This window comes from Carassius carassius, chromosome 46 (genome assembly GCF_963082965.1).
Source record: "Carassius carassius chromosome 46, fCarCar2.1, whole genome shotgun sequence".
NCBI lineage: Eukaryota > Metazoa > Chordata > Actinopteri > Cypriniformes > Cyprinidae > Carassius > Carassius carassius.
In genome coordinates, this window is record NC_081800.1 from 9,842,343 (window position 1) to 9,868,206 (window position 25,864).

General features: G+C 38.1%; 1 protein-coding gene across 1 annotated transcript in view; it reads right to left on the reverse strand.

The window, feature by feature from the left end:
* LOC132129072 (XK-related protein 7-like) overlaps positions 1-25,864 on the reverse strand; it is an 81,764-nt gene that overhangs the window by 4,580 nt on the left and 51,320 nt on the right. Inside the window, exon 2 of the mRNA XM_059540496.1 lies at positions 5,306-5,505. Within this exon, the coding sequence (XP_059396479.1) occupies positions 5,306-5,505 (200 nt within the window). The remainder of the gene's footprint in view (positions 1-5,305; positions 5,506-25,864) is intronic.

Consider the following 25,864-nt stretch of genomic DNA (forward strand, 5'->3'; position numbering starts at 1 on the left):
TTAAGTTGCTACAGCTTGATGGAAGAAAGTACACAGGAGATGTTTGCACAATGCATTTTAATAACAGCATTTGTGCTTTTAGACTGTATTAAATGACAACATGAGAGTTACGGTCAAAGAACAGAGAATCTCCACGAGACCTCAAAGACCTTAAAACACACAGTAGGGAATTTACCATGGACGAAGTGTTCCTGCTGATGGTGCTATTAATTTGTTTGCCATGACTGTGTTGTTTTATTCCCTTAAATGCTCTTCTGTGACATCCTTTCTTATGGATGTGATTAACCATCCTGCTTAAAAACAACCATTACTGGTTTGAAAGCATCACATACAGTTTTGGAAAGTAATACTGTTAAACTAGTAACAACTTGGTTTTATTTTAAGCATTAGAGTTTGTGTGCATGTGTGTGAGTGTGTGTGTGTGTGTGTGTGAGAGAGAGAGAGAGAGAGAGAAGATTGTTCATCATAAGATCTGTGGCCTAATTTTATTTTATTACAGTATAAATTTAGTCAGATTATCACAGTATTATTAGCTAGACACACCTTTTTAAGCCTTTTGACATTATTTTATATTGCACATGCACACACACACGCACATACACACTGTTTGTATGCTTGCATATTTTTGTGAACCATTATCTAGACCAGACAGGCCTAATGCTTATGTAAGAATTGAAACATTTGTTTTTCTAATCTATTATTTGAATTCAAAATCTGCTAAGCAATCTGTCCATTTTTTAATACATGAAAACTGCAGAACAGAGATTATGGAGATGATACATATCCTAGTTTTGAATCTGTTACTGAAACGGAGAGATTGATCTGATTCACTCAAATGAATCAAACTGACCAACTCTAACAACGTTTTTGCTTCTTTAGTTTAAATCAGAGATATAAGTAAATTCATGTTTATATAATAAAATATCTCAGTGCCATCATACCTGCAAGTTGTGAGTCCATTCATTTGAAGTTTGGTCATTAGAAAAGGACACTGTGAAGTGAAGCTACTTCATAATACAATCATCACCATGAAATATATATATATATCATAAATATATAATATATAAATGTATCATAACAGCTGTTTGGTGGTGGAGACTGCACACTTCACAGTCATCACTTCAAGTGCACTGCTCTCCACAGTGAGTGCAGCATACAGATGCTCACTTTCAAATGGATTTGCTGACACAATGTAAAGGTTGAAGGTCTGATGAGTCAGTCTGACAGGCAGGGGGCCATGAGATCAGAAAAAGAGACGAAGGGGAAAAAGGTGAAAGAAGATAAGAAGAACAAGCAAAAGCCTTTCTGTGTGGTAGTTGGTAACCAAACACATGACCCACAATTAATCAGAACATCTCAGAGTCTATTCAGTCCCTCTGAGCTCTCTGTCCTGCTATACAACTCGTCCTCTCTTTCCCCTTTCTCTCTTTCATTCTATCCTCTTGTCTTTTTCTCTGTTTTTCTGAAAGTCCTTTCCCTATAATTTTTTTGTCTCCTGGGCACTGTTTTTTTTTCTCAGTGGCATGTGGAGTCTCTTCTGTGTTTTTTTTTTTTTTTTTTACTCTAATGATTTATGTACTGTTCAATATAATTTATCAATTCATAATAAGAATATCAAATATAAATACACATTTTACACTGTTTTTAAAGGGGTCCTATTATGTTTTTTTACACTTTCAACATCCTTTTGTGTGTAATGTTGCAGATTGAGAATTAAAAAGATCTGCAAAGTAAAAAAAACAAACAAAGGGAGTTATACTCTATAACAGTAAGTGCTGTTTCCGAACTCCCTCAAACATCTCAGTTGTAGTCCTGAGTTTTCTTTTTTGAAAACGCACGCATCACAATATCCCTCATTTAAATAATTATGAAGATAAAATTATGCCATAATGAATTGCAAGCGCAAGGTAAAATTTGTGAAAGTGTAAATAAGATTGCAAGCGTAAATCAAATTTGCATGCGCAAGATAAGATTTGTAAAGGTGTAAGTCGACTTTCAAGTGTAAGAAAAAAATATTTGCAGCATTTTAGTGTTATTCGTAAGTGTAATTCATGTATTGTGAAACTGCAGCTTCATGCTAACGCAAAATAAAAAGGATCTGCATCCTTCTGACTTCCATTTTTCCGCGTGTACACTTTTGGCACTGTTTCAGCGCACAGATGCGGCCAAAAGTACTGCAGGTCTGTGAACATCAATTTGCAAGCGAAAGCAACAGAGTCAAGAACTGCAAAACAGATTAATTGCGTAAAATCAAACTTTGTTTAAAAAATAAACTGCTGCAAACGTCTAAATTACTTGTTGGGTGCGTAGGATAAACGCTCCCGAAATAACCTGGTTTGCACAGTTCGTCTTTCTGCGCTTACAGTTTTGGCACGATTCTATCACTGACTTAGCTTTGCAAGCGTGAAAGAGGAGGGCGGGTCCACCTTCTTCATGTAGCCAATCAAATGAGCTTCTTGCTGACTCTCGATTTACTCTTATCTGATTGGTTCAATTATCGCGCCAGTCACCAGAAGAGAAACAAACTCCTTCGTGAGTGACTTTCTGACTTGGCTCAGCATCTTCCTCGCCGCCGTTATGGTACTTTTAACGCACACACAAATATATAATAATAAACAATTGTTGTAGGCCTATATTAAAATAATTTATAAGTTGTGTAGGATACTATTAAGCCGACTTCCGCCTCCCGTGTGTTAATACTGCATACTATGACATTCTCGGTGTTAAGAAAAACAGATTCGGCTGGTTTGGCATTTTCATTGAAAGGATGTATATGTTAAGCATCAGCTCAAAGGTCTAAGCATATTATATGGTGTATATCATATAATCTGCTTAGAGCTTTGAGCTGATATCCAAATCTATAATTTAAACACAGTGTGTGTCCATTGCTCATTTATTCTACTAACGTTATTATAGATTTGCTATAAAATGTATTAATTATATAGTTTAGCATCAGCTCAAAGCAGATACCATTTAATATGCTTAGACCTTTGAGCTGATGCCTAACATATACATAATTTTGAGCTGATGCTTAACATATAGACCTACATCCTTTCAATGAAAATGCCAAACCAGCCGAATCTGTTTTTCTTAACACCGAGAATGTCATAGTATGCAGTATTAACACACGGGAGGCGGGAGTCGGCTTAATAGTAGCCTACACAACTTATAAATTATTTTAATATAGGCCTACAACAATTGTTTATTATTATATATTTGTGTGTGCGTTAAAAGTACCATAACGGCGGCGAGGAAGATGCTGAGCCAAGTCAGAAAGTCACTCACGAAGGAGTTTGTTTCTCTTCTGGTGACTGGCGCGATAATTGAACCAATCAGATAAGAGTAAATCGAGAGTCAGCAAGAAGCTCATTTGATTGGCTACATGAAGAAGGTGGACCCGCCCTCCTCTTTCACGCTTGCAAAGCTAAGTCAGTGATAGAATCGTGCCAAAACTGTAAGCGCAGAAAGACGAACTGTGCAAACCAGGTTATTTCGGGAGCGTTTATCCTACGCACCCAACAAGTAATTTAGACGTTTGCAGCAGTTTATTTTTTAAACAAAGTTTGATTTTACGCAATTAATCTGTTTTGCAGTTCTTGACTCTGTTGCTTTCGCTTGCAAATTGATGTTCACAGACCTGCAGTACTTTTGGCCGCATCTGTGCGCTGAAACAGTGCCAAAAGTGTACACGCGGAAAAATGGAAGTCAGAAGAATGCAGATCCTTATTATTTTGCGTTAGCATGAAGCTGCAGTTTCACAATACATGAATTACACTTACGAATAACACTAAAATGCTGCAAATATTTTTTTCTTACACTTGAAAGTCGACTTACACCTTTACAAATCTTATCTTGCGCATGCAAATTTGATTTACGCTTGCAATCTTATTTACACTTTCACAAATTTTACCTTGCGCTTGCAATTCATTATGGCATAATTTTATCTTCATAAATAATCCCCGCTCAAGGCATGGCCAAGGGTTTGGGGCCTGGTTGAGTTCTGTTTGAAGTGTGATGTTACCGTGTCAAAATGCTGTTTCATAGATCTAATGTACTGATACATGCAATTTCTTCCCAAACTGTTCACAGACATAACCAACATTATGTGAACTTGTTTGTTTTTTGTGTATGCTTATGACATAACCTTGTTTAAAAGTCAAAAGTATCAATTATTATGTTATTTTAAACAATTATTAGCAATCAGTTATAATGTTTATTAAATAACATAAATATATTTTACTCGATTTACTTAATTTAAGACCTCCTGAAATCATAATTAAGACTTTCTTGTACCGTTTAAGACATTTAAGACTTTTAAATTTGATACAACTAAATGTAAGGTTTTTAAGGAATGGCGGAAAGCCTGTTTGTGTGTCCGTGCTCAGAAAACCAAATATCAGGAGTTTAAACTGACAAGGCTTTAAAAACTCTTTACAAAATGCAGATGATGTTGCTGGAGTATAAGGCTGGAGTATAAGGCATGAGCTGTAAAGGCTCCACCCACTTCTGGAAAGATGGGCGGAGCACAGCAGCTCATTTGCATTTAAAGAGACACTCAAGAAAACATTCAAGAACTTACAGCATGAAATAATTAATGAGCTGTGAGGTATTTTGAGTTGAAACTTCACAGATATTGTTAAAAGGGGCATAATAGGACCACTTTAAGAAAATAATTTTATGATCACCAAGGCTGCATTTCATTTAATAAAAAGTGAATATATATTGTGTAATATATAAAATTATATTGTGAAATATTAATGCAATTTAAAACAAATGTTTGCTATTTGAATATATTTTAAACTGAATTTTCAGCATCATTTCACCAGTCTTCAGTGTCACATGATCCTTCAGAAATCATTCTAATATGCTGATTTGCTGCTCAGAAAACATTTCTTATTATTATCAATGTTATAAACAGTTGTGCTGCTTGATACTTTTGTGGAAACTGTAATACATTTAAGGATTTTCATTCAGTTAATAATTGTGATACAGTGCATTTATCTGAAAAAGCTTTTTTGTAACAATATAAAAAAGTATTTTCTGTCACTTTTGATCAATTTTATGCATCCTTGCTGAAAAAGTGAAATTCTTAAAAAAATTAAAAAATTAAAAAATTAAAAAGCGTGTAAAATGTTTTAATTCATCACAAGCAAGCGTCTTCTCAGGAGTGGCCGTGGCCATATGAATAAGTCATGACGATCACAGCACAATCACACAAGTGTTCTGTCCTCTCTCTCTTTCTCAACACTTCTCATTCAGCATGCCCACCTGAGAAACCTCTGTATGTGTGTTTGTGTTGTCTCACCCTGTAAGGGCAGTATGTGGTTGCTGTGGATCATGATGCTGAGCTGCAGCACGAGCTGAGGCGCGCTCTTCAGGAAAGCCTCCAGCAGCCGCAGCATGTTGATGTCAGCGCTCTCGAACATCAGACGCCAGTAGAAATGACGCCGACCCGGGTCGCCATGCCAACGGCTTTGCACTCCCAGGTACAAGGTGTGGACGTACCTGGAGACACACAGAGGGGAAATGTCAAGTGGTTATTTAGGTTCAGTAATTAAAGGTCAAATTATGTTGCATGGGGATGTATTCTCTCTCTTTAGCCATTCTTGAAAATGATTGGAAACAACTGCAGGGAAGGGTAAGAAATCAACCAGGGTTTCAAAGTGATGATGAAAGTGACAAAATACATAATTCAAATGTAGTCAAATGATAAATCCATTATAGAACATTTCACTTATTTAATGATATTATTTAGTGAAGGCTTTAGTGGTGTTTTTTCTTCAGTGATGACCCACCAAAACACATAAACTTTTTACTGTCCTTAAACTAAATGTATTGATGTTACCAAGAGCTGCATAAGCCCAGCAATATGCATACTTACATGACAAATTAGCAATTTTGCAAATCCATAAACAACAACAGAAGTTTGATTTACCAGCCAAACACATGGAACAAGCACTGAGCTAAATATTGTGTTTGAATAAGCAACAATTCCAAGTGACAGATGAATTTAATAGAGTTTGATTAAATGCTTAGCTTTTCTCAAAATACATTTTTTTCTGCCTTAACTGTCCATAAGTATATGACATTTATTTTTTCTTTTTATGATTTTACCTCAGCACTGTCTTCTCTGCTGTCAGTTTGTTATATAATATAGCTTTCTACTGTGTAATCAAACAGGGTTGGACTGATTTTAAAACCAAATATAATTTTTTTTAGATGTAGAATTCCAATTAATTAATTGAAGTATTTGACTAAGTGGACAACATGCTGTGTCTTATATGGTTCCAAAAAATGCCTTAAGCTATAAAAACAAAAGCAGCTAAAAACCAGTGGAGGAGAATATTTTCTGACATGGCTGTTAGGGAATTCTTATGGTTTAAAATGTAGTTACATTTCTTATTTGCATATTCATGAGGGTAATAACATTGATAGTTCAAGAACAGGATGCAACCTGTTTGAATACCTTGCTTGTGCATTTGCAGATACCTCGCAACATAAATCTGTTAAGGTTGCATTATATCTTCTGAAAATGTACCACAAAAAAAATACTGTCTTTATCAGTTTAGTTAATGCGTTTGCAGTCGCTATTTTTGACATTTTTTACTTCTTCCCCTCAGACGCTGAAACTAAACGCAGTGTGTGTGACAGTTGCTGTGACTTGCGATGGAGTGCATGAATATTTAATGAGGCGAGCATTAAATCTTTTTACATTTGCTGTGTGGCTCTTTTTGAGAAGAGTGTTTTTTCTCTGTTTGGCCAGTCTTGACAACTGTTCAGTTAAAATACATAACATTTCGAACTATTGTAAACCTCCTTGAATGGTGAGTGGGTGAGGCAGGTCTAGTATCTAGACTATCAGAAAACAAGCTTTGACTGAGCTGTCAAAGTGCCCATCACAATATGAAACCAGCAGAGTGACACTGAGGGATTTCACCTGTCAGCAGCTTTTGGCAGGAGAAGAAAAGGACACAACCTGATACCACACACACACACACACACACTTGCATGGTCAATGCGGTGAGCGCATGCTCAAGTCATCCTTTTCATAAACTCTCAAAGAGAATGCAATGAACGTTGACAGATTGAATGATTGAATCTTTCTCTGCCAATTTTCCATTCTAATCCATTTAATATCTCTGACTTTCAAATGTATTTATTTACTTTAATGAACAACTAGAATCTAAAATATTGAGTTGGTTTAACTGATTCAAATTTCGATTGATTCAACTGAAGGATTTTGTAATTCAACTGAACCCACTAAATAAATGAATGTTATTATTAAATTACACTGCCCAGCATCATATTTTGCTGATTGAAATCCAATACTTGTTTATTACTAATTTTGGGGTGCTAATTCCAAAAGTAGTTGTTTTACAAATTATGTGCATTTCTTAGCATTTTTTGCTTTAGACAACCACTTGTAGGTGAAGATATCTTGTATCCTGAATCTCCAAGTTTGTTCAATTCTCAGACAATTATTTCACATATGATTATGAAGACATTATTTTCTTTTATATATATTAAAGATGACATTATTTATTCATTTGTTTTTTTAAGATTTTATTTAAGGTTAGAATTGTGGCCAGTGATAGAAGGAAATGCAAACATGACCTACTGTCTATGTAAAGAGTATTTTAACTTATTTTTTTATTTATTTATTTATTTATTTTTTACTCCTTTGCAGATTGTAAGTTAAATTCTACATTTTGAACGATACCTTTGACCTTCGACATTTGTGCAGTAAAGATATACATGTGTACAGTCGTGGCCAAAAGTTTTGAGAATTACATAAATATTGGAAATTGGAAAAGTTGCTGCTTAAGTTTTTATAATAGCAATTTGCATATACTCCAGAATGTTATGAAGAGTGATCAGATGAATTGCATAGTCCTTCTTTGCCATGAAAATTAACTTAATCCCAAAAAAACCTTTCCACTGCATTTCATTGCTGACATTAAAGGACCTGCTGAGATCATTTCAGTAATCGTCTTGTTAACTCAGGTGAGAATGTTGACGAGCACAAGGTTGGAGATCATTATGTCAGGCTGATTGGGTTAGAATGGCAGACTTGACATGTTAAAAGGAGGGTGATGCTTGAAATCATTGTTCTTCCATTGTTAATCATGGTGACCTGCAAAGAAACGCGTGCAGCCATCATTGCGTTGCATAAAAATGGCTTCACAGGCAAGGATATTGTGGCTACTAAGATTGCACCTAAATCAACAATTTATAGGATCATCAAGAACTTCAAGGAAAGAGGTTCAATTCTTGTAAAGAAGGCTTCAGGGCGTCCAAGAAAGTCCAGCAAGCGCCAGGATCGTCTCCTAAATAGGATTCAGCTGCGGGATCGGAGTGCCACCAGTGCAGAGCTTGCTCAGGAATGGCAGCAGGCAGGTGTGAGCGCATCTGCACGCACAGTGAGGACAAGACTTCTGGAAGATGGCCTGGTGTCAAGAAGGGCAGCAAAGAAGCCACTTCTCTCCAAAAAAAAAAACATCAGGGACAGATTGATCTTCTGCAGAAAGTCTAGTGAATGGACTGCTGAGGACTGGGGCAAAGTCATATTCTCCGATGAAGCCCCTTTTCGATTGTTTGGGGCATCTGGAAAAAGGCTTGTCCGGAGAAGAAAAGGTGAGCGCTACCATCAGTCCTGTGTCATGCCAGCAGTAAAGCATCCTGACACCATTCATGTGTGGGGTTGCTTCTCATCCAAGGGAGTGGGCTCACTCACAATTCTGCCCACAAACACAGCCATGAATAAAGAATGGTACCAAAACACCCTCCAACAGCAACTTCTTCCAGCAATCCAACAACAGTTTGGTGAAGAACAATGCATTTTCCAGCACGATGGAGTACTGTGCCATAAGGCAAAAGTGATAACTAAGTGGCTCGGGGACCAGAATGTTGAAATTTTGGGTCCATGACCTGGAAACTCTTAATCCCATTTAGAACTTGTGGTCAATCCTCAAGAGGCGGGTGGACAAACAAAAACCCACTAATTCTGACAAACTCCAAGAAGTGATTATGAAAGAATGGGTTGCTATCAGTCAGGATTTGGCCCAGAAGTTGATTGAAAGCATGCCCAGTCGAATTGCAGAGGTCCTGAAAAAGAAGGGCCAACACTGCAAATACTGACTCTTTGCATAAATATCATGTAATTGTCGATAAAAGCCTTTGAAACGTATGAAGTGCTTGTAATTATATTTCAGTACATCACAGAAACAACTGAAACAAAGATCTAAAAGCAGTTTAGCAGCAAACTTTTTGAAAACTAATATTTATGTAATTCTCAAAACTTTTTGGCCACGACTGTATATATACACAGTGAGTATGAAAGAGAAAATATCCCCCCATTACAAAAAATAAATTTTGTTGCAAACATTTGAGGCAAAATATTGTCAAATTCTTGAGGAAATCTGCTGCCCTCTGCCAGAAAGTTGTCAGTGAGAAGAAGGTTTGGTGACCCAATGACCCAAAGCACACAGCAAACCTGAGCACACGGTGGTTGAAGGAGAAAAAGGTAATTGTCTTTGCATGGCCTAGTCAGAATCCAAACTTAAACCCCACTGAAATCTGTGGAGTGACTTGAAGACTGCAGTCCACAGTCCACAAATGCAGGAAGGTTACCGTATTTTCCTGCGACTTATAGTCAGGTGCGACTTATTTATCAAAATTAATTTGACATGAACCAGGAGAAAACATTACCGTCTACAGCCGCGAGAGGGCGCTCTATGCTGCTCTGTGCTCCTGTAGTCTACACTGAAATCATAGAGCGCCTTCTTGCGGCTGTAGACGGTAATGTTTTCTCTTGGTTCTTGGTTCTAAATAAATGCGACTTCTAGTCCAGTGCGACTTGTATATGTTTTTTTCCTAGCCATGACGTATTTTTGGACTGATGCGACTTATACTCAGGTGCGACTTATAGTCTGAAAAATACGGTATCTATTTCTTGTTCTTAATCCTTCTTCTTGTTTTTATTCAGTTAAATTATAGTAATATTTCTCATTCTAATGCCTTTATCATTTAAACTGAATTCAGAAATAGAACTTATTCATTTAAAGATTTCTCCGATTCAACTGGATCTATTCTTTACAATTCTGTTCTCTTTCAACCCCCCCAACCCCCCCACCATCTCCTCTTGGCTCTAACCAGCTTTAGGCCAGCTGCAATATCTAAAGGCTGCAGAAGAGTACTTTATCCAAAGTACTACACTTTCAGCCTGCAATGGGAGGTTTTTTTTTCATGCCTAGCTCTGATAGGCAGTGCTGGCCAAATATTGTATTTCATGCTCCTCTCTGATAGGCTAAAGGTTTTAAGGGAACTGAGCCTGCTTGGCACTATGGGAGATTTTGAGATGATCCAATGCCAAGCACTCCATGTGAAGTGAATGTGAATATTTTTGTATCTGCGAGAGAAAGAGAAAAAGAGAAAGACATGCCAAATCCCAAATAAAATCAGAAACTATGGCTCTATGTAGTTAATGCTGTTCCATGTGAAATCACGCACGTGTAGAGATTAACTGCTTATTACAGAACTGGCTTTACTGACAAGATGCACATTAAATATCGCTTGCGATTTATCGTGTATGGGATTTAAATCCTGCCATGATGCAAAACTGAAAATAAAGTTCTGAAAGGTTGAAACTAAGTGTTCGAAAACTCAAAATCTTACAAAAAAAAGTTTTGCAAGATCGAAAAATAAGACTTGCAAGCTTGCAAAATGTAAAAAAATAAAAATATCTCTGCAAATATTATGTTGTTTTTGAGATTTCCTTCTTCAGAACTGCAACATTTTTTTTACGATGGTGCGCAAAGAATTTTTTAGTGTTTCAAATTTGTCTGTGTTCTCCTACTGTATTAGATTGTTTTCCAGGTTTGAAACCTTGTAAATGGTGATCTGAAAACTGGTGTGCGAATGTGTGAAAAGACATTTTGAAACTCTGAAAACAGAGCTTTGCAGGCTTGCAAAGTGGTAAAAAAATTTAAATCTCTTTAAACATAATTTTGTTTTTGAGTTTTCCTTCTTCAGAAGTGCAACACTCTTTTTAATGGTGTTGTGCAATCATTTTTTCAGAGTTTCGAATTTGTCACTATTCTCCCATTGTAAACTTTTTTTTGTAAGATTTTTTGTAAGAACACTTAGATTCAACCTTTCAGAACTTAATTTTCAGTTTTGAATCATGGCAGGATTTAAATCCCATAATCGTGCAGCTCTATCAGAAACAATATGCTACAATTTATGCTGTGTGTGAGTATCTCAGATAGAAATATAGTTAGTATGTACACTCCAGCACATCCATTATCAAAAGGATGAATTAATCCTGAGGTCTCCAGTGCTCTGGAGTGGTTTGGAGTGACGAAACCTGAGAAAACCCAGAGAAACACCACAAATGCATCTGTATTTCAGAAAAATGGCTTTGTGAGGCTGATGAAGTTCACCTTTCATTAAACAGTTGCAGTGAGGCTGATATAAAAGGACAGGTAGCAGTGAAAAACACTGCAGATGAACCTGAGTATGAAGGACTTTAATTACATTGCACATTGATTCTTGCATAATGAACCTTGATTACTTTATGCACAAGAACTAAAGGAGAGCAGAGAGTTCCATGTAAGAAAAGACAGAGAGAGACAGAGAGAGAGAGAGAGAGAGAGAGAGAGAGAGAGAGAGAGAGAGAGAGAGAAAGATAAGCTGAGCATGTATGTGTGTAGATAATTTATCCTCTGCAGTAATTAGCACCCCTGTCCCTGTTGAGACCACCAAGCTGTATTCTTGTCTAACACGCTTACAGTCAACACTGTTTAACACAGTCTGCATTTCAGCAATAAACTGCATTATTATCGGGTGTCTATTAGCAGATGTGCCATCTGCTGTGTATGAAAATGAACGTGTGATTCAATTGAATAATTTAATGTATTCAAAAAAACTCCTTTTCTCATTTCCTATATTAACATAATAGTCTGGTATTATGTTATGTTATTTTTATGCAACAGGTTTTAGGTAACAGGTCTTAAAATAACTTTTTTTCTTACACCTTGCCTACCCTGGAAGCAAGTGCGACAGTGTGAGTACGAGATATATAAAACAAGGCATCAGTTTACTACTGTATATTTTTTGTCGTGCAGACACAGTGTTAGTGTGTTCAATTCAAACACTGTTAGAATTCAAATGATTAAATGAAGAATTCTAATGTTTATAATCCAGCTCAGGTCATTTTCTGCACTCTTGTTCAACCGATTCATTGAAAAGGTCCATTGATGGAACCATGATGTGTGCATAAGGGCTCTCAAGTTATATCAAAAGTTTGAAATGATCTGTTATGGAAAAGTGAACCTTAATTCTCAGCGTGAGAAATGTGAACTGGTTGAAATGCGTGTGTCTCATTCTGAATGTGTGAGACTTGAGAGCCCAAATTAACATAGAGAGATGGGTTTAAGCAGACTAAATGATTAGAGAAGTCTGTCATTTTCACTGGAAGATTGAGTTGACATTTTGATTAAACATTATGAAATAAAAAAAGAAAAATGAAACATACATGAATGAATCAATCAGAATAACATTTGAAATATTCAGTTACAAAATAGATTTTTTAACACTGCATAATAAACTTACAACAAACTTAAACATGCAATTCTGTGCACACCCTAATTGCATGCATTACACTAAGCATTATATATTTAAATTAGCTCCAGAAACTGAGTGCTTCTCTCCTTCCCTCCTAATCCCTTCTTTATTCATCATTTTGACTTTTATCTTCCTGTTCCTTCTCTCCAGGTTTATGTGGAATACTCAGAGGCAGCACTGAATGCAATGTATCTGTGCCATGTTCTCTCTTCTGCTCTCATAGTGTGACACTTTTCCTGTCTGAAACCATAGCATCAATATTCTACTCTGTTTCTCCACAAACTGCCCCTACAGACATACTGGTCAGACTGCTATTCTCTGAAAATATCTGTCTGAGTGCTGAAACTATGTCTAGAGTTTTGAAGTTATACATAACCCAATGTTTAGATGAATTCTGACTGTTGAACGACTTGTGTGAAATTGCTCCATAGTTTAAAATTTGATATAAGCACATATATACACACACTTGTTTGAGACAAGCACTCAAATTCTTTGAGAGTCTTTAACTGAGTCATACAACATGGTTGAGAATGAAAAGTGTGAAGAGAGTGAAAACACACACACACACACACACACACACACACACACACACACACACACACACACACACACACACACACTGATAAAAGTCTACTATACTTTCAAGCCTCTATACGTTTCACCTTAAGCACACTTTATACTTTGTTATACTTTAATTTTTACATCAACCTACTGAAGACAAAAAAGAATGAAACTGTGTGGATGAAACACCGCCTGTGTTTACACACACTATCAAATGGAGTGCTACAAGAGGATATGTACATTTTAGAGGGCTGTATACAGCATAGTTGGAACCCTTTTCCATGGTTTCTAGCTGGTCAAGGCTGGTCAACGGTAAACCTGGTAGACTATTATGGACCAGGCCTCCTTGTCTATGCTGGGTGAGCTAGTTTATCTTCCAGAACACCTCGAGTATAATGGTAAATTATGGAACACTAGACTCCCTTCTTGTCACATTTATGTGATGTATAATATTCACATGCCATAGCATTATCAAAATTGCATTAACGTACAGACAGAGTTCTTGTTGGACAGTTGCAAGACAAAACTGTTATGTGTCCAATACATTGCAAAAGTGACAACAATGCATCGTGAAAAGTATGCAACATCAAAGCTGAAAAAAATAGTGAAAGAAAGAAGAAAGTAAAAAAAAAAGAACAGAATTTGTTTTTAAATCTTTTGTAACATGATAAATATCTTAACTGTCACTTTTGATCAAAATTTCATGTGTACTCTCTGAATGAAAGTATTAATTTCTTTAATAAACAAACAAACAAATAAATAAATACTGACCTCAAACTTTGGTGTGGAGTGGTAGTTTATATAAATGTATTTATCAGAATTTCTAAAACTGACTTGAAGCAGCCTGAAGCTCAAGAGTTTTAATGTAAATATCATATTTTTATCATTACTGGTGTAAAGTGGGACTACACACATTGTGGCTTACTTTAACGTCGTGATCTGCGTAAGTAAATGAGTCAATTTAGAGTGAGTCAAGGCTGGAAAAATTGAATGCAATTCTTATTTTACTCAATATGAGCCACATGCTAATTCAAAGGCAGAAATTAAGTTCCCCCCCTGCGACTCCATTTGCATTGCAAAGCGATGAGCAGCGTGACTAACATCTCCTGTCTATCAGCCGGTCCCCACCTTAGGCCTCCACCATCCCTGCAGCCTCTGGGGTAGAGCTGCTGTAATTAGCATGATTAATTATCAAATTGAGTGTGAATGAGGCCTGGGAGGTTGTCCCAGCCTGAAAACACACAAACATGTGCACACACGTATACAGTAATACACAAATGGAGTCTGCCATACCCAGGTAGAGTTCTCTTTCTGACTGACAGAGTTACTCTGAAAACAAGTATCCAGGATGGAGGGGAAACTCATTAACTAAGGCAAATACAGTTAATTACACTAAACGAGGCTTAAAGTGCACAAAATAAGGAAGCAGGGAAGATGCAGCTGGCACGCAGGGAACTAGGTGAAGAGCCTCTCTCTCTCTCGCTCTCATTCACATTCATACACTCATCGGCACATACATACATAAAACAGCTGCCGCCACATTAAAGCCTGACTGAAAGGACTTGACAAGATATTCAATGATATTATGGCTGCTTTGAAATAAAAAAATAGCCAATTATTCCACGTACTTAGCATTGAACTTCGGTGAAAGAAATCTGTCTGGATTTGAATTGGATTGTTGTTTTGAACAGTGGGGACATGGGTTATGTCCTCATAAGTCACCCTCTCCTTGTAATACCTGTGTACCCATGTCATTATTCAAAGTTGTGTCCTGATATGTCACAAACACACACACACACACACACACACACACACACACACACACACACACACGCACACACACACACACACACACACACACACACACACACACACACACACACCTTCCATTCCAGTGAACTCTTCTGTCATTACATCATGATCTTTGTTTCCATTCATCAACATAATTAATTTAATTTCTGCTATATTTTACTACTTGCAGAGTTTTGCTAACTAAAATGTAAGCCTACTTTATGGGTAAATTCTTGGAAAGTTCCTACAAGTTGGTATGAAATAATACAAATCTAAATACTAAAATGTATAAATTACTGCCATATTTAAAGTAATACTTGTAATTTATGTTGATTTATACAATACAATAAGAGTATTGTATCCAGACACCCTGATAATTGTCCACTCATAAGCAATATATTATAGCACTTTCATGTGTGTTTTGTGTTCAAGTGAACTGTTTGAACCCTTTCATAATTTGAAGTGGAAAGTTCTCTGTAAAGGATGCTTTATATGACTGCTATAACTTTTAATGGAAGACATAAAGTCCTCATAGAGAGGAAGAAAGAGAATGAGCATTTAGAAAGCCAAACTGCTGCATGTAGTTTTGTCTAAATGAGGGTAATTATCCCATTTGAATGGAGAGAGTCCAGTTTAAGCCATGGATTATACACTGAACCCAGGTGAGTGAATGTCTTATTGACTACTTAAACTGTAAATTAAACCCACTAAGCATTTACAGTACAGAGATATCATCAATATATCAGTTGCATTCCTAATATGTTAGTGGCAAATATAAATTAATGTCCCAGTCACATTTTCTTGGTTTAATAAACATTACTTAATAAGAAAAAAAATATATATATTTTATATTTTTACATTTACAATGCAATCAATGCTCTATTTATTAAAATCAAGCATTAATCTAATCAAGTTAGTGTTTTTAAGCATTATACATTTGAAAATGATAAATAACAATTTAAACATACACTTTATTTGTAAACATCTCTGTTACTTACATAACCCTCGTTCCCTGATGGAGGGAAGGGAGACGGTATGTCGAACAAAAAACGCCAATGAAAATTGGCTAGTGGATTTAACATACCTGAGCCACTCCCAATGCCCACGGGTATAAATAGGCGACAGGTGCATCCACTCATTCAGGTTTTACGCTGAGGAGCCGAGAACGTGTCCCGGCAACAGCAAATGGTTCAATGTTGTGGCATGGGGACATAACGTCTCCGTTCTCTCTATCAGGGAACGAGGGTTACATATATAACCGAGACGTTCCCTATCTGTCGGTCACTACGAGTTATGTCGAACGACATATGGGGTCCTATGGAAAACGTCACAACCTGAACACCATCACAACCCTGTGGCGCTGCAATTGTCGACAAGCCGTGGCATGTCACAAAAGCTATGCTTGAGGTCGTAACATTCCCAAAGCCCCAGCGCAAATTCACTGACCTTGGTACCGAAGGGGACCAAAAGAGTAAGTACATCGCTGCTGGAGAAGGCCATGCTGCTGTTCTGTCCACAAAAAGTTTTTGTAAGGGATTCCAACCTTCAGTGAAAGATTGCTTCAAATCTTTCCTATTAGTTTTTTTTTCAGCTTGGCAGAATGATGGGGAAGCGAGCTTTAGGAAAAGATTGCTACAGAAACCACATCCTACCCGTAGGGAGGTGATATGTGGAGATACTGATGTGGACTGACTCAGAGGGCAGTACTACATATGGAATGGGTCTCTGAGGCAGGTCCTACCTTAGAGTAGGGATGTAACAGCTGCCAGAAGAGACTGACAGAGCTGGTTTGTCAAGGGAAGACACAGCAATGTCAAGGCTGGATCTGCCTCCTCCAGGGGCAGTGCTTGCAGTGCACCTGGTCTCGGAAGGGAGTGGTGGGAACCATGGGCACGTATCCAGGCCGGGGTCTCAGGACAACGTGAGAGTAGGCCTGCCCGAACACAAGGCACTCTTTACTTACTGAAAATGCTTGGAGGTCCCCGACCCTCTTGATGGAAGTGAGCGTGACCAGGAGTGCTGTCTTGAGAGACAGGAACTTGAGCTTGACTGAATCCAGCGGCTCAAAGGGACCCCACTGAAGTCCAGCCAGAACAATAGAGAGGTCCAAGGAGGGTATCGGGGTGTCTTAGGAGGATTTAATCTTCTGGCACCCCTCAGGAAACTAACGTTCAAGTCATGCCTCCCCAGGGACCAGCCATCCACAGCATCATGATGGGCTGCAATGGCAGCCACATACACTTTCAAGGTGAAGGGTGACAGCCTACGTCGTGAGCTGTCGTGAGAGCGCGTCGGCTGCACGATTGAGCTCCCCCGGGATGTGGATAGCATGCAGGGACTTGAGCCGTGACTCCACAGGAGGAGATGGCGGGTGAGATGAGACATGCGACATGATCGTAGACCACCCTGTCGGTTGATGTACGAAACAGCCGTAGTGATGTCCGTGTAGACCAACACATGCTTGTCTAGCAACAGCGGCAAAAACCACCATGAAGCTAGATGCACTGCCAGCAACTCCAGACAGTTGATGTGCCAAAGCAGTCGAGGTCCTGTCCAGGACCCTGAAGCTGCTTGCCCATTGCATGTCACGCCCCAGCCCATGTTGGAGGCATCTGTCGTGACAACATCATGCCGGGACACTTGTTCTAAGGACCTTACGAATTAGCCAGCATGACAGGTTGGGCAGTGCAAGCCACACCCCCAAACTCCGTACAAGTTGCACCAAAGGGACAGTCGACATACCCGCAGTGGTGCAGCAATGGGGAGTTGTGTAGGATGGCCCAGAAAGCATTTCGTTCTGAGTCATCAAAACAAAACTCCCCCTGTTCCCGGAGGAACTGGCCAGAGATGCGTGGAGAGGTGTTGCATCTTCGAACCATGACCTCTTGGCCACTGGCGAAAGAGGGCGTCGTGGGTGAGAATGAGGAGGCAGTGCGTCGCTCATTGTCAACACACGTTGAGAAAGTGCACTTTGTCAACCTCTCTCATTTCGACCAGGCTGAACCAGAGATGGCACTACTGGACCACCAGAGTGGACATCACCTTCCTGAGGGACTGTGTTGTGACTTCCGTCGCCCGGAAGGTTGAGTTCAGTCACTGTGCACAGCTCCTGCATCAACCTGGGGTTGGTTCTACCCTTGTGCATTTGTTAGAGCCTTGGCTTGGTGAGTTTGCAGGATGGCCATGGCATGCAGGGCAGAGGCAGCTTGCCCCACAGCACTGTAAGCTTTGGCAGCGAGAGCGGTCGACAGCTTAAAGGCCTTGGACGGGAGACTCTGACTATTCCTGCCAGTGGCGGTGTTTTGCGGACACAAGTGCACCACAATTGCATTTTCCTGCTGGGGAATGTCAACACACCCCATAGCTGCCCCGCCATCCAGGGTAGTGAGGACGGAGGAAGGAAACGAGCGGCTTCTGGCCATAAAAAGGGGCCATCCACGACTATGTCACTTCCCATGCACATCCGGGAAGAAAGGAACCAGAGCAAAACAAGGTTGTGAGCCGCGCTCTACACCGGGAACCAATTGTACAGCCATGAGCACTCCATCCTGATGCTCACAGCTGCCCGGGCAAGCACGGCTGTCAACTCTGGGTCCAATTCGGCAGTGGCGACAACACCCAAATCTTCATTCACAGAGGTCAATAGCTCATCCCCCCATGCTGCAATCGACATCTGATCAAAATCAGGCAAACCGAATGATCCGTTGGGACTGCCATAAGACAGCCCAGCAGAATCACCCAGCAGCCACAAAGGACAAGCACTACGGAAGGGATGAGAGGTCCGTGGGGCATGGCCCGGTGGAGAAGCTCTCACTGTCACATTGAAATCTCCCAGAGCACTAGCTGGCGGTCCTCTGCTCATGGCAGAGAAACCGGAACTGTTAGTGACAGAGGGTTCTGCTCCTGCAATCACAGCGTTGCCATGGTCACACACGCAGTGTGTGACACGGAAAACAACGCTCGTGGACATTGTCAGAGGACAGGAAACGACCGCATCCAGAAGGACATGGACGAAATGGCGTCTTTAAAAAGATGTGAATCGTCCGTGACGCGAATCATCTTTTAGGAAATCTGCTCTTTTAGTTGACACGCTCAGGGGAATCGCTGAAAGGGACACCGCTGTTCTCGCCGTACCACCAACCAGAACAGCTTCCCGACACACAGGAGATGAATGGCTTTGTGGAGTATAACAGCTTTCCTACAACCACTCGGCTCCGAAGAAAAAATATGAATGAGTGGATGCACTTGTCACCTATTCATACCCGTGGCCACGGGGAATGGGTCAGGTATGTTAAATCCACTAGCCAATTTTCATTGGCATTTTCTCTTAAACTCAGAGATGATTGGCCTCCCAAGTGAGACCCCATATGTCGTTCGACATAACTCGTAGTGACCGAGAGATAGGGAACTTATGTTCAGCTATTCTTTTTAATAGTTAACTTTGAACTATTTTTGAATTTCAATTAAATAATAATTTGAAATAATTAATAATTTGCATTCTATCATATCTTTTCTTTATTTCCCAATGAAAATGTTATGACTGATTTACATACTACAAACACTTTTTTTTTTGCTTTTATTTTTTGTTATCACAGAATAAAGCAAAAATATATGTTATAGTTTTTTAAGGATACTGTAATAAATTATATGTCAATTAGCACTGCATTATTCATATATTTATTTATTACCTGGAGATAACTTGGAAAAACACTTATGCTCAGTCAAAACGTTTCAGCTTTTTATTCAGCTCAGTTACAAAAATGCTTTTGTCCATATTGTGCTTTTGGCTGTCCAGGCACATCATAATTTATTACTTTTATTATCCTGTTTGGGACATTCTGCGCAAGAGCGCCCTCCTGCTTCAAGTGAAAGGTACACCGCATGCCAGTGTTTAGCACTCTGTAATATTCACATTAACTCATTTTTTATGAATAAAATGTCAGGTCATGCAAAGTCTATCTTGTCTCTTTGCATTTAAATCTAGATTTTTTCATATTGGGTTAGCCCTTGAATATCTCTACAGTACGTGAGCACACTTGCCCGAAAAATGTATGGGGGATATATTGGGGGGAGGGGGACAAATCCCTTACATAAATAATTTACATTTTAAATGTCGTCAATATGCCAGAATTATACGTTCAAACGCTGTAAAACATCAGTATTGTACGTTTTAGTGTCTGTGCAAACGTAAGTTAATGTACATTTTGTTGAACCATATTTTATGTAAAATACATACAAATTCTCATGAGATCATGTTGCAATAGGAGGAAGTTCCTCATAGCATTGAATACATTACTACATAAACCAGAATGCCGTAAATCCCTCTCTGTCATGCAGACTGCAAGCAGCAGAGACGAAAGAGTCTATACAAGCACATACCTGCAAAGCTTCATGAATAACAACATTACTCCAAACCACAGGCTTCTTCCTTCACTGTCTTTCTTCAGAAATATTCTGTTATTTTTGTTTTGTGACAGAGTAATGACTGTCATTCACCTCTCTCAGCATATTGACATTTCCCTATTATAGCCAGAGCTACCAGGTTTGTGTGACAGGCTAATGATCAATGAAAATGAGCCAAATGACAAATACAACAATCCCAAAATATTATTTAATTTGTGAGTGGCAGCATTAAACATTTGCAAAGTTTAAATATCATATATTTATCAGAGCACAACCATTAAAAAAAGTCATAATTTCTGAAGCGAATGCGGTGCATTTCAACTACGGTAGGACATGGAATAATATAAATCCATACAGTATGTCTGCATTGCTTTATATCTAAGCATGTCATCATAGTTTTATGGGGGTCCAAATGTTACTATATGTGTGTGTGTGTGTGTGTGTGTGTGTATATATATATATATATATATATATATATATATATATATATATATACACACACACACACACACACACACACACAGACACACAAACATAGTCAGTCATCTAGACATTTTTCAAAAGGTGCAAAACTGCTAAAGAACGAATGAATGAATGAATGAATGAATGAATGGAATAAAAATCTTAATTATAACCCATTAAACAGCCCATTATAAATAGGAGAAACAAGGTAACAAATTTTTCTCACTGAAATATTTTCATATCAAGATAATTAAAATTCATTTTTAAAACATACTAGTCCAGCCAACATTCTTCTAATTCAAGAAATCCCATGAGTCACATGACATAGCCAAGCACACACAATGGAACTAATTGGACAAACACAATGCAGCCAATCACAATCTCAAAGCCCCGTAGCTGCTCTTTTAACACCACTTAAAAAAAATATTTAAATAAATATTTATTTATTTTTTTTTATTTTTTTTTCCCACAATAAAATCTGAGTGGTGCCACAAAGATAGAGTAGGGTGTTCTGGGTAGTTGCCAGGTGTTTGTTTACTGGCAAAAAAGGTGACTCCTAAATCCCTATAATATTCTGGGTTTTTAGATTTGTAGATGCGATAATTCGGTCCTAAGGGATATTTTTTATTTTAGTCAAATTCAATCGCTTGGAATATTTATAGCACACCTCATATCTATAACACAAATGGTGCAGGATGAGTTACACACCAAGGCGTGATACTTAGGATTAGGGGTTTGTTCAAATTATATATATATATATATATATATATATATATATATATATATATATATATATATATAGATGCTTAGATGCTTTCGCATGTATTATGCATGAAGCACCACAGCAGTCTGTCTCAGGTAAACACATTTTCAGGAATGTTTATTGATGCGTACACACACACATACACACATGCACATCAACACGCTTACTTTCTATAGCTGTATGTCTGTATATTTCCCTCTCTCATCCAGTGCTGGTCAGCAACAGTCAGCGCTGTCAAAACTGCAGAGATAAAGATTGAGACTCTGACTCTCTCTTTACAACAAGTCCAGTATCTGAGTGACAGCTGTCCTGTCCCATGGGGTTTTAAATAACACTTTTATAAAGTTCTGCACTCCAGAGAGATAAGCCTCTGCTATACCATTGCTATTTTTAAAGGACAGAGTTTTTTTTTTTTTTTTTTTTGCATAAACAGGAAAATATAAACTATACATTTTCCATTTTCTCCAACAAAGTGAAATCAGCAGCGTAAAATAGGAGTGAGTTCAGGAAGAAAACTGTTTCCGACTTAAATGATTGGGGGGGTGGAATCACTTTACAATTTTGCAGTGTTATTATAAAACTTATACACTATATAATGCTCTTTTCATACTTTATTTTCTGCTGAATAAATTGTGGAACTGGTGAATATGAGTGAGTATATGATCATATTTTTGGAATGTTTCACTGTCCTTCTCATTCTTTGTATTGTGCCTAGCCAGCAAAGACACAAAACTCAGCACAACAAAGAGAAAAATACACTCGAGAGAAAAATCATGTCAAACTATTTAAAGCTGAAATGACTCAATCTTCACAATGATCGAGTAGAATGAATCTTCATTCTTCTGTTGTCTTCTTCACTTGTCACTTTCCTGGATGTTTGAGAGAACGGAACAAAGACCAACTTTGTGAAACAATCGCACTCAATCCTACAATCTGTCCATCTATGCCTCCTCTCACTCCCCTCGCCTGCCAATCAAAAGTGCTGATCATTATCTCCATGGAGACAGAAGGCTTGGCGACGTCATCAAACAAGCTTTCAGAAGAGCAGAAAGTGAAAGTGGCGGAAAGAGTTCTAATGTTAACTTAGCAAGCTACAGAGACAAGGTCAAGGGGCGGTCTGGTTTTAAAATGGTACGATTCTTTCTCCTTATTAGTTTATCTGGTTCTCCCTCAGACAGAGCAAATCTTTCCAATTAGTGAAGCCAGTGGTCTGGAACGAATAGAAGCACAAAATGTCTTTACGGGATTAGCCACAGTGTTTTTCTCCCACCCTGGATCTTCTCTCATTTAAATGCACTGGAAATACGGAATGGTACACATCAGTGATATATTATATTATATTATATTATATTATATTATATTATATTATATTATATTATATTATATTATATTATATTATATTATATTATATTATATTATATTATATTATATTATATTAATGTACTGCTTATCTACTCTTAAAATCCAAATCATGAAAAATCACCACCCAATTTGCATATGACATGCTATTTTACCGTGAAAAGACTTTATAATGCTCTCTCAAAGCCATCAAGCAGGATTACAGAGCCTAAAAGTGAAGGAGTATTGAGTGACAGAATTCATGGTCTTGATCAGTCTGAACTGGTATTGTTTCCATCTGTGGGATTGGGCAAACTCAACCACAGACATATGAACTGCCAAAGTCCTCACTCTGTGCCTTGCTCTCTCTCCCTCTTATTCCTTCTATCTGTCACTTGATGTCATCTGCTACCATGACCTCTGCTGTTTCCATGGAGATGAGAGAGTGGTGCCATACTCGCTCTTTTAATAATTAACATGTCTGGAGAACGGAGCTGTTCCAGAGGAGCTGTTCAGGTATATTGCTGTGTCTCAAACATACTGCAGGTCCTCCACATTGAAGTTTGCCTGCTCATTACTCACATAAACACCCACCATCTGGCCAAAAGAGACCTTGACAAAGTTTCAGTGGTTCTTATAAAGTAATGTGGCGGTATGGCATGGTGATTATATCAGATGGAAATGTGTTAGTCTATCACAACTGTGTAAAATTCAGACTGTCACTTAGTGTGTAGCTGTCAAAGTGGTGAATATGTATATTGTGAAAAAGAAGTGAAGAGTAGGTCAGTCACAGACAAGACTGAAATCAATTTTTATTTAGGACTGTAGACACACACCACACACACACACACACACATACGCACACACACTCGCACGTCCTTGAGATAAGATGAAAGAGCGCTGCTGAGTGAAAGAATGCTCTCTCACTATAAATAAGCAAACTCATTTTTGTGTGTGCGTAATGTGTTGAGTACTGTATAGAGTTATTTATAACACAAAGCACATTTCTGTTCTTCTGAATATCACCTGGCTGCAGGCCAAGTGTCTGAATGAATTTTTAAACCAACAGGAGGACTCCACATGTGATATTGCTTTTTTAAAACAGCTAAATAAACAAGAAGTTAATACTTGGTAATTTAGATTACAGATATCGCTGGTTAGATCGTCTGTTTTTGCTCTGACAACAGAAAAATAAAGTAAATGCAGAATTCATAGTTGTATCTCTGAGCAACACACAGGGGGCTGTGTCCAAAATCACATACTTCAATAAGTACTTATTAGCAACCATTAAAACGGTAGCAATTTATTTTACAGTTCCGTTTCACATGTACCTACTATATGCATATTACTTATCACAATAACTGAGTAACTAGGTAATAATCCTTTCCCTACCCCTGAACTTAACTTAACCCATCTAGTTACTTTATATTACCCAGTACTTTCTCAAGTAAACTGTGAGTACATGAAAGTGTGTAATACTTAAGTTAAAAATAAAATTAATAATAAAAAGAAAAGCATTCCTGTTGGTGCAGCAGTGTAAGCAGAGCTCAGTGGGCCTTTCTAATTTCCTTATTTATGGGAGCTAGACTGAGGTCTTGCACATCGGACTGGGAGTTTCACTGACTGTATTAATGGAATCAACTTGCTGTATATACAGACTAACCCCCCAAATGGCTAAACGGAGACAGCCAGAAACATTGTCTCAGTGTCTACAATGACTACGAGGAAATAAAATGTCCTGGACCAGTGTGACAGGCATGTTTGAGGTCCATAGCATGCCGAGAAGGAGAGCTGATAAGGAAAACATCCTGACAGAAGGGTAAATAAACACAAGTAACAATGGACAGGATGACAAGTAAATAAGCAAGACAGCAGGCAGGAAGACATTCAGAGAAAGAGACAGACGGAAAATCAGAGGGACAGGTGGCCAGAATAAACAATGACACATACTACAGCACATGCCTCCTATGGATTGACGTTAATATCACAATCGCTCAATCTTACCATAAAGGACCTAGACCTGACTAGGTCTGCTAACGGAAACAGATAGTGAACAATTCGCAAAACACTCATCGTCATGATTTTATTTGGTCTACCAAATTATAGATTATGAAAATAAACATTGTGAGATTAAACAAATTAGGCTATAATTGCCCAAAACTCTGAATCTTAGGAACTCGCCTCTGATAATGAAAGAAACCAAACAAAGAGCAGATTTGATGAGGAAAAAGTGCAGAGCTAGTCAAGAGTCAACGCCACATTGTGACAAAAGGTATGTTTTCCATATTAATCCATGTTAATTTTGGTTAAAACCTGTCATGATGGCAATAAATATTTTACCTCAGATCTCAAAAATCTTGAAAAAGGAAACAAGAACATTCAAAGTGTGTTTCATAACAAAGATTGGTAACACTTTATATTAGGGAACACTATTCACCACTAATTACTTGCTTGTTAGCATGCATAGTACTAGCATATTGGCTGTTTATTAATGCTATAAAGCACATATTAATGCCTTATTCTGCATGACTATATTCTAGATCCTTTAACCTTACCCAAAACTTAAACATAACTACAACAACTACTCCAGTAAGTAGCATGTTATGAATTAATTGAGGGAAAACTCTTATTAAAAAGTAAATGTGTTTCCTAATCTAAAGTATTATCCAAAATTTGTATTAGCCACTGAGTGTTTTAAATAATGCTAAAATTTGTTTCATTTTTATAGGTGGTCTTTATGATGGTCTCTAGATATGATTTGGATTTATCCTACAAAGATAGATACAAAGGTGCTATGTAAACGTAAATGAAAGGAATTCAGGAAACTATAAATGACATCACATTAAATGTCTCACAGTGTCCCTCTAATGGAAAATGATGCTATATGCATTACATCATCTCTCTGTAGATCAGTTATGTATA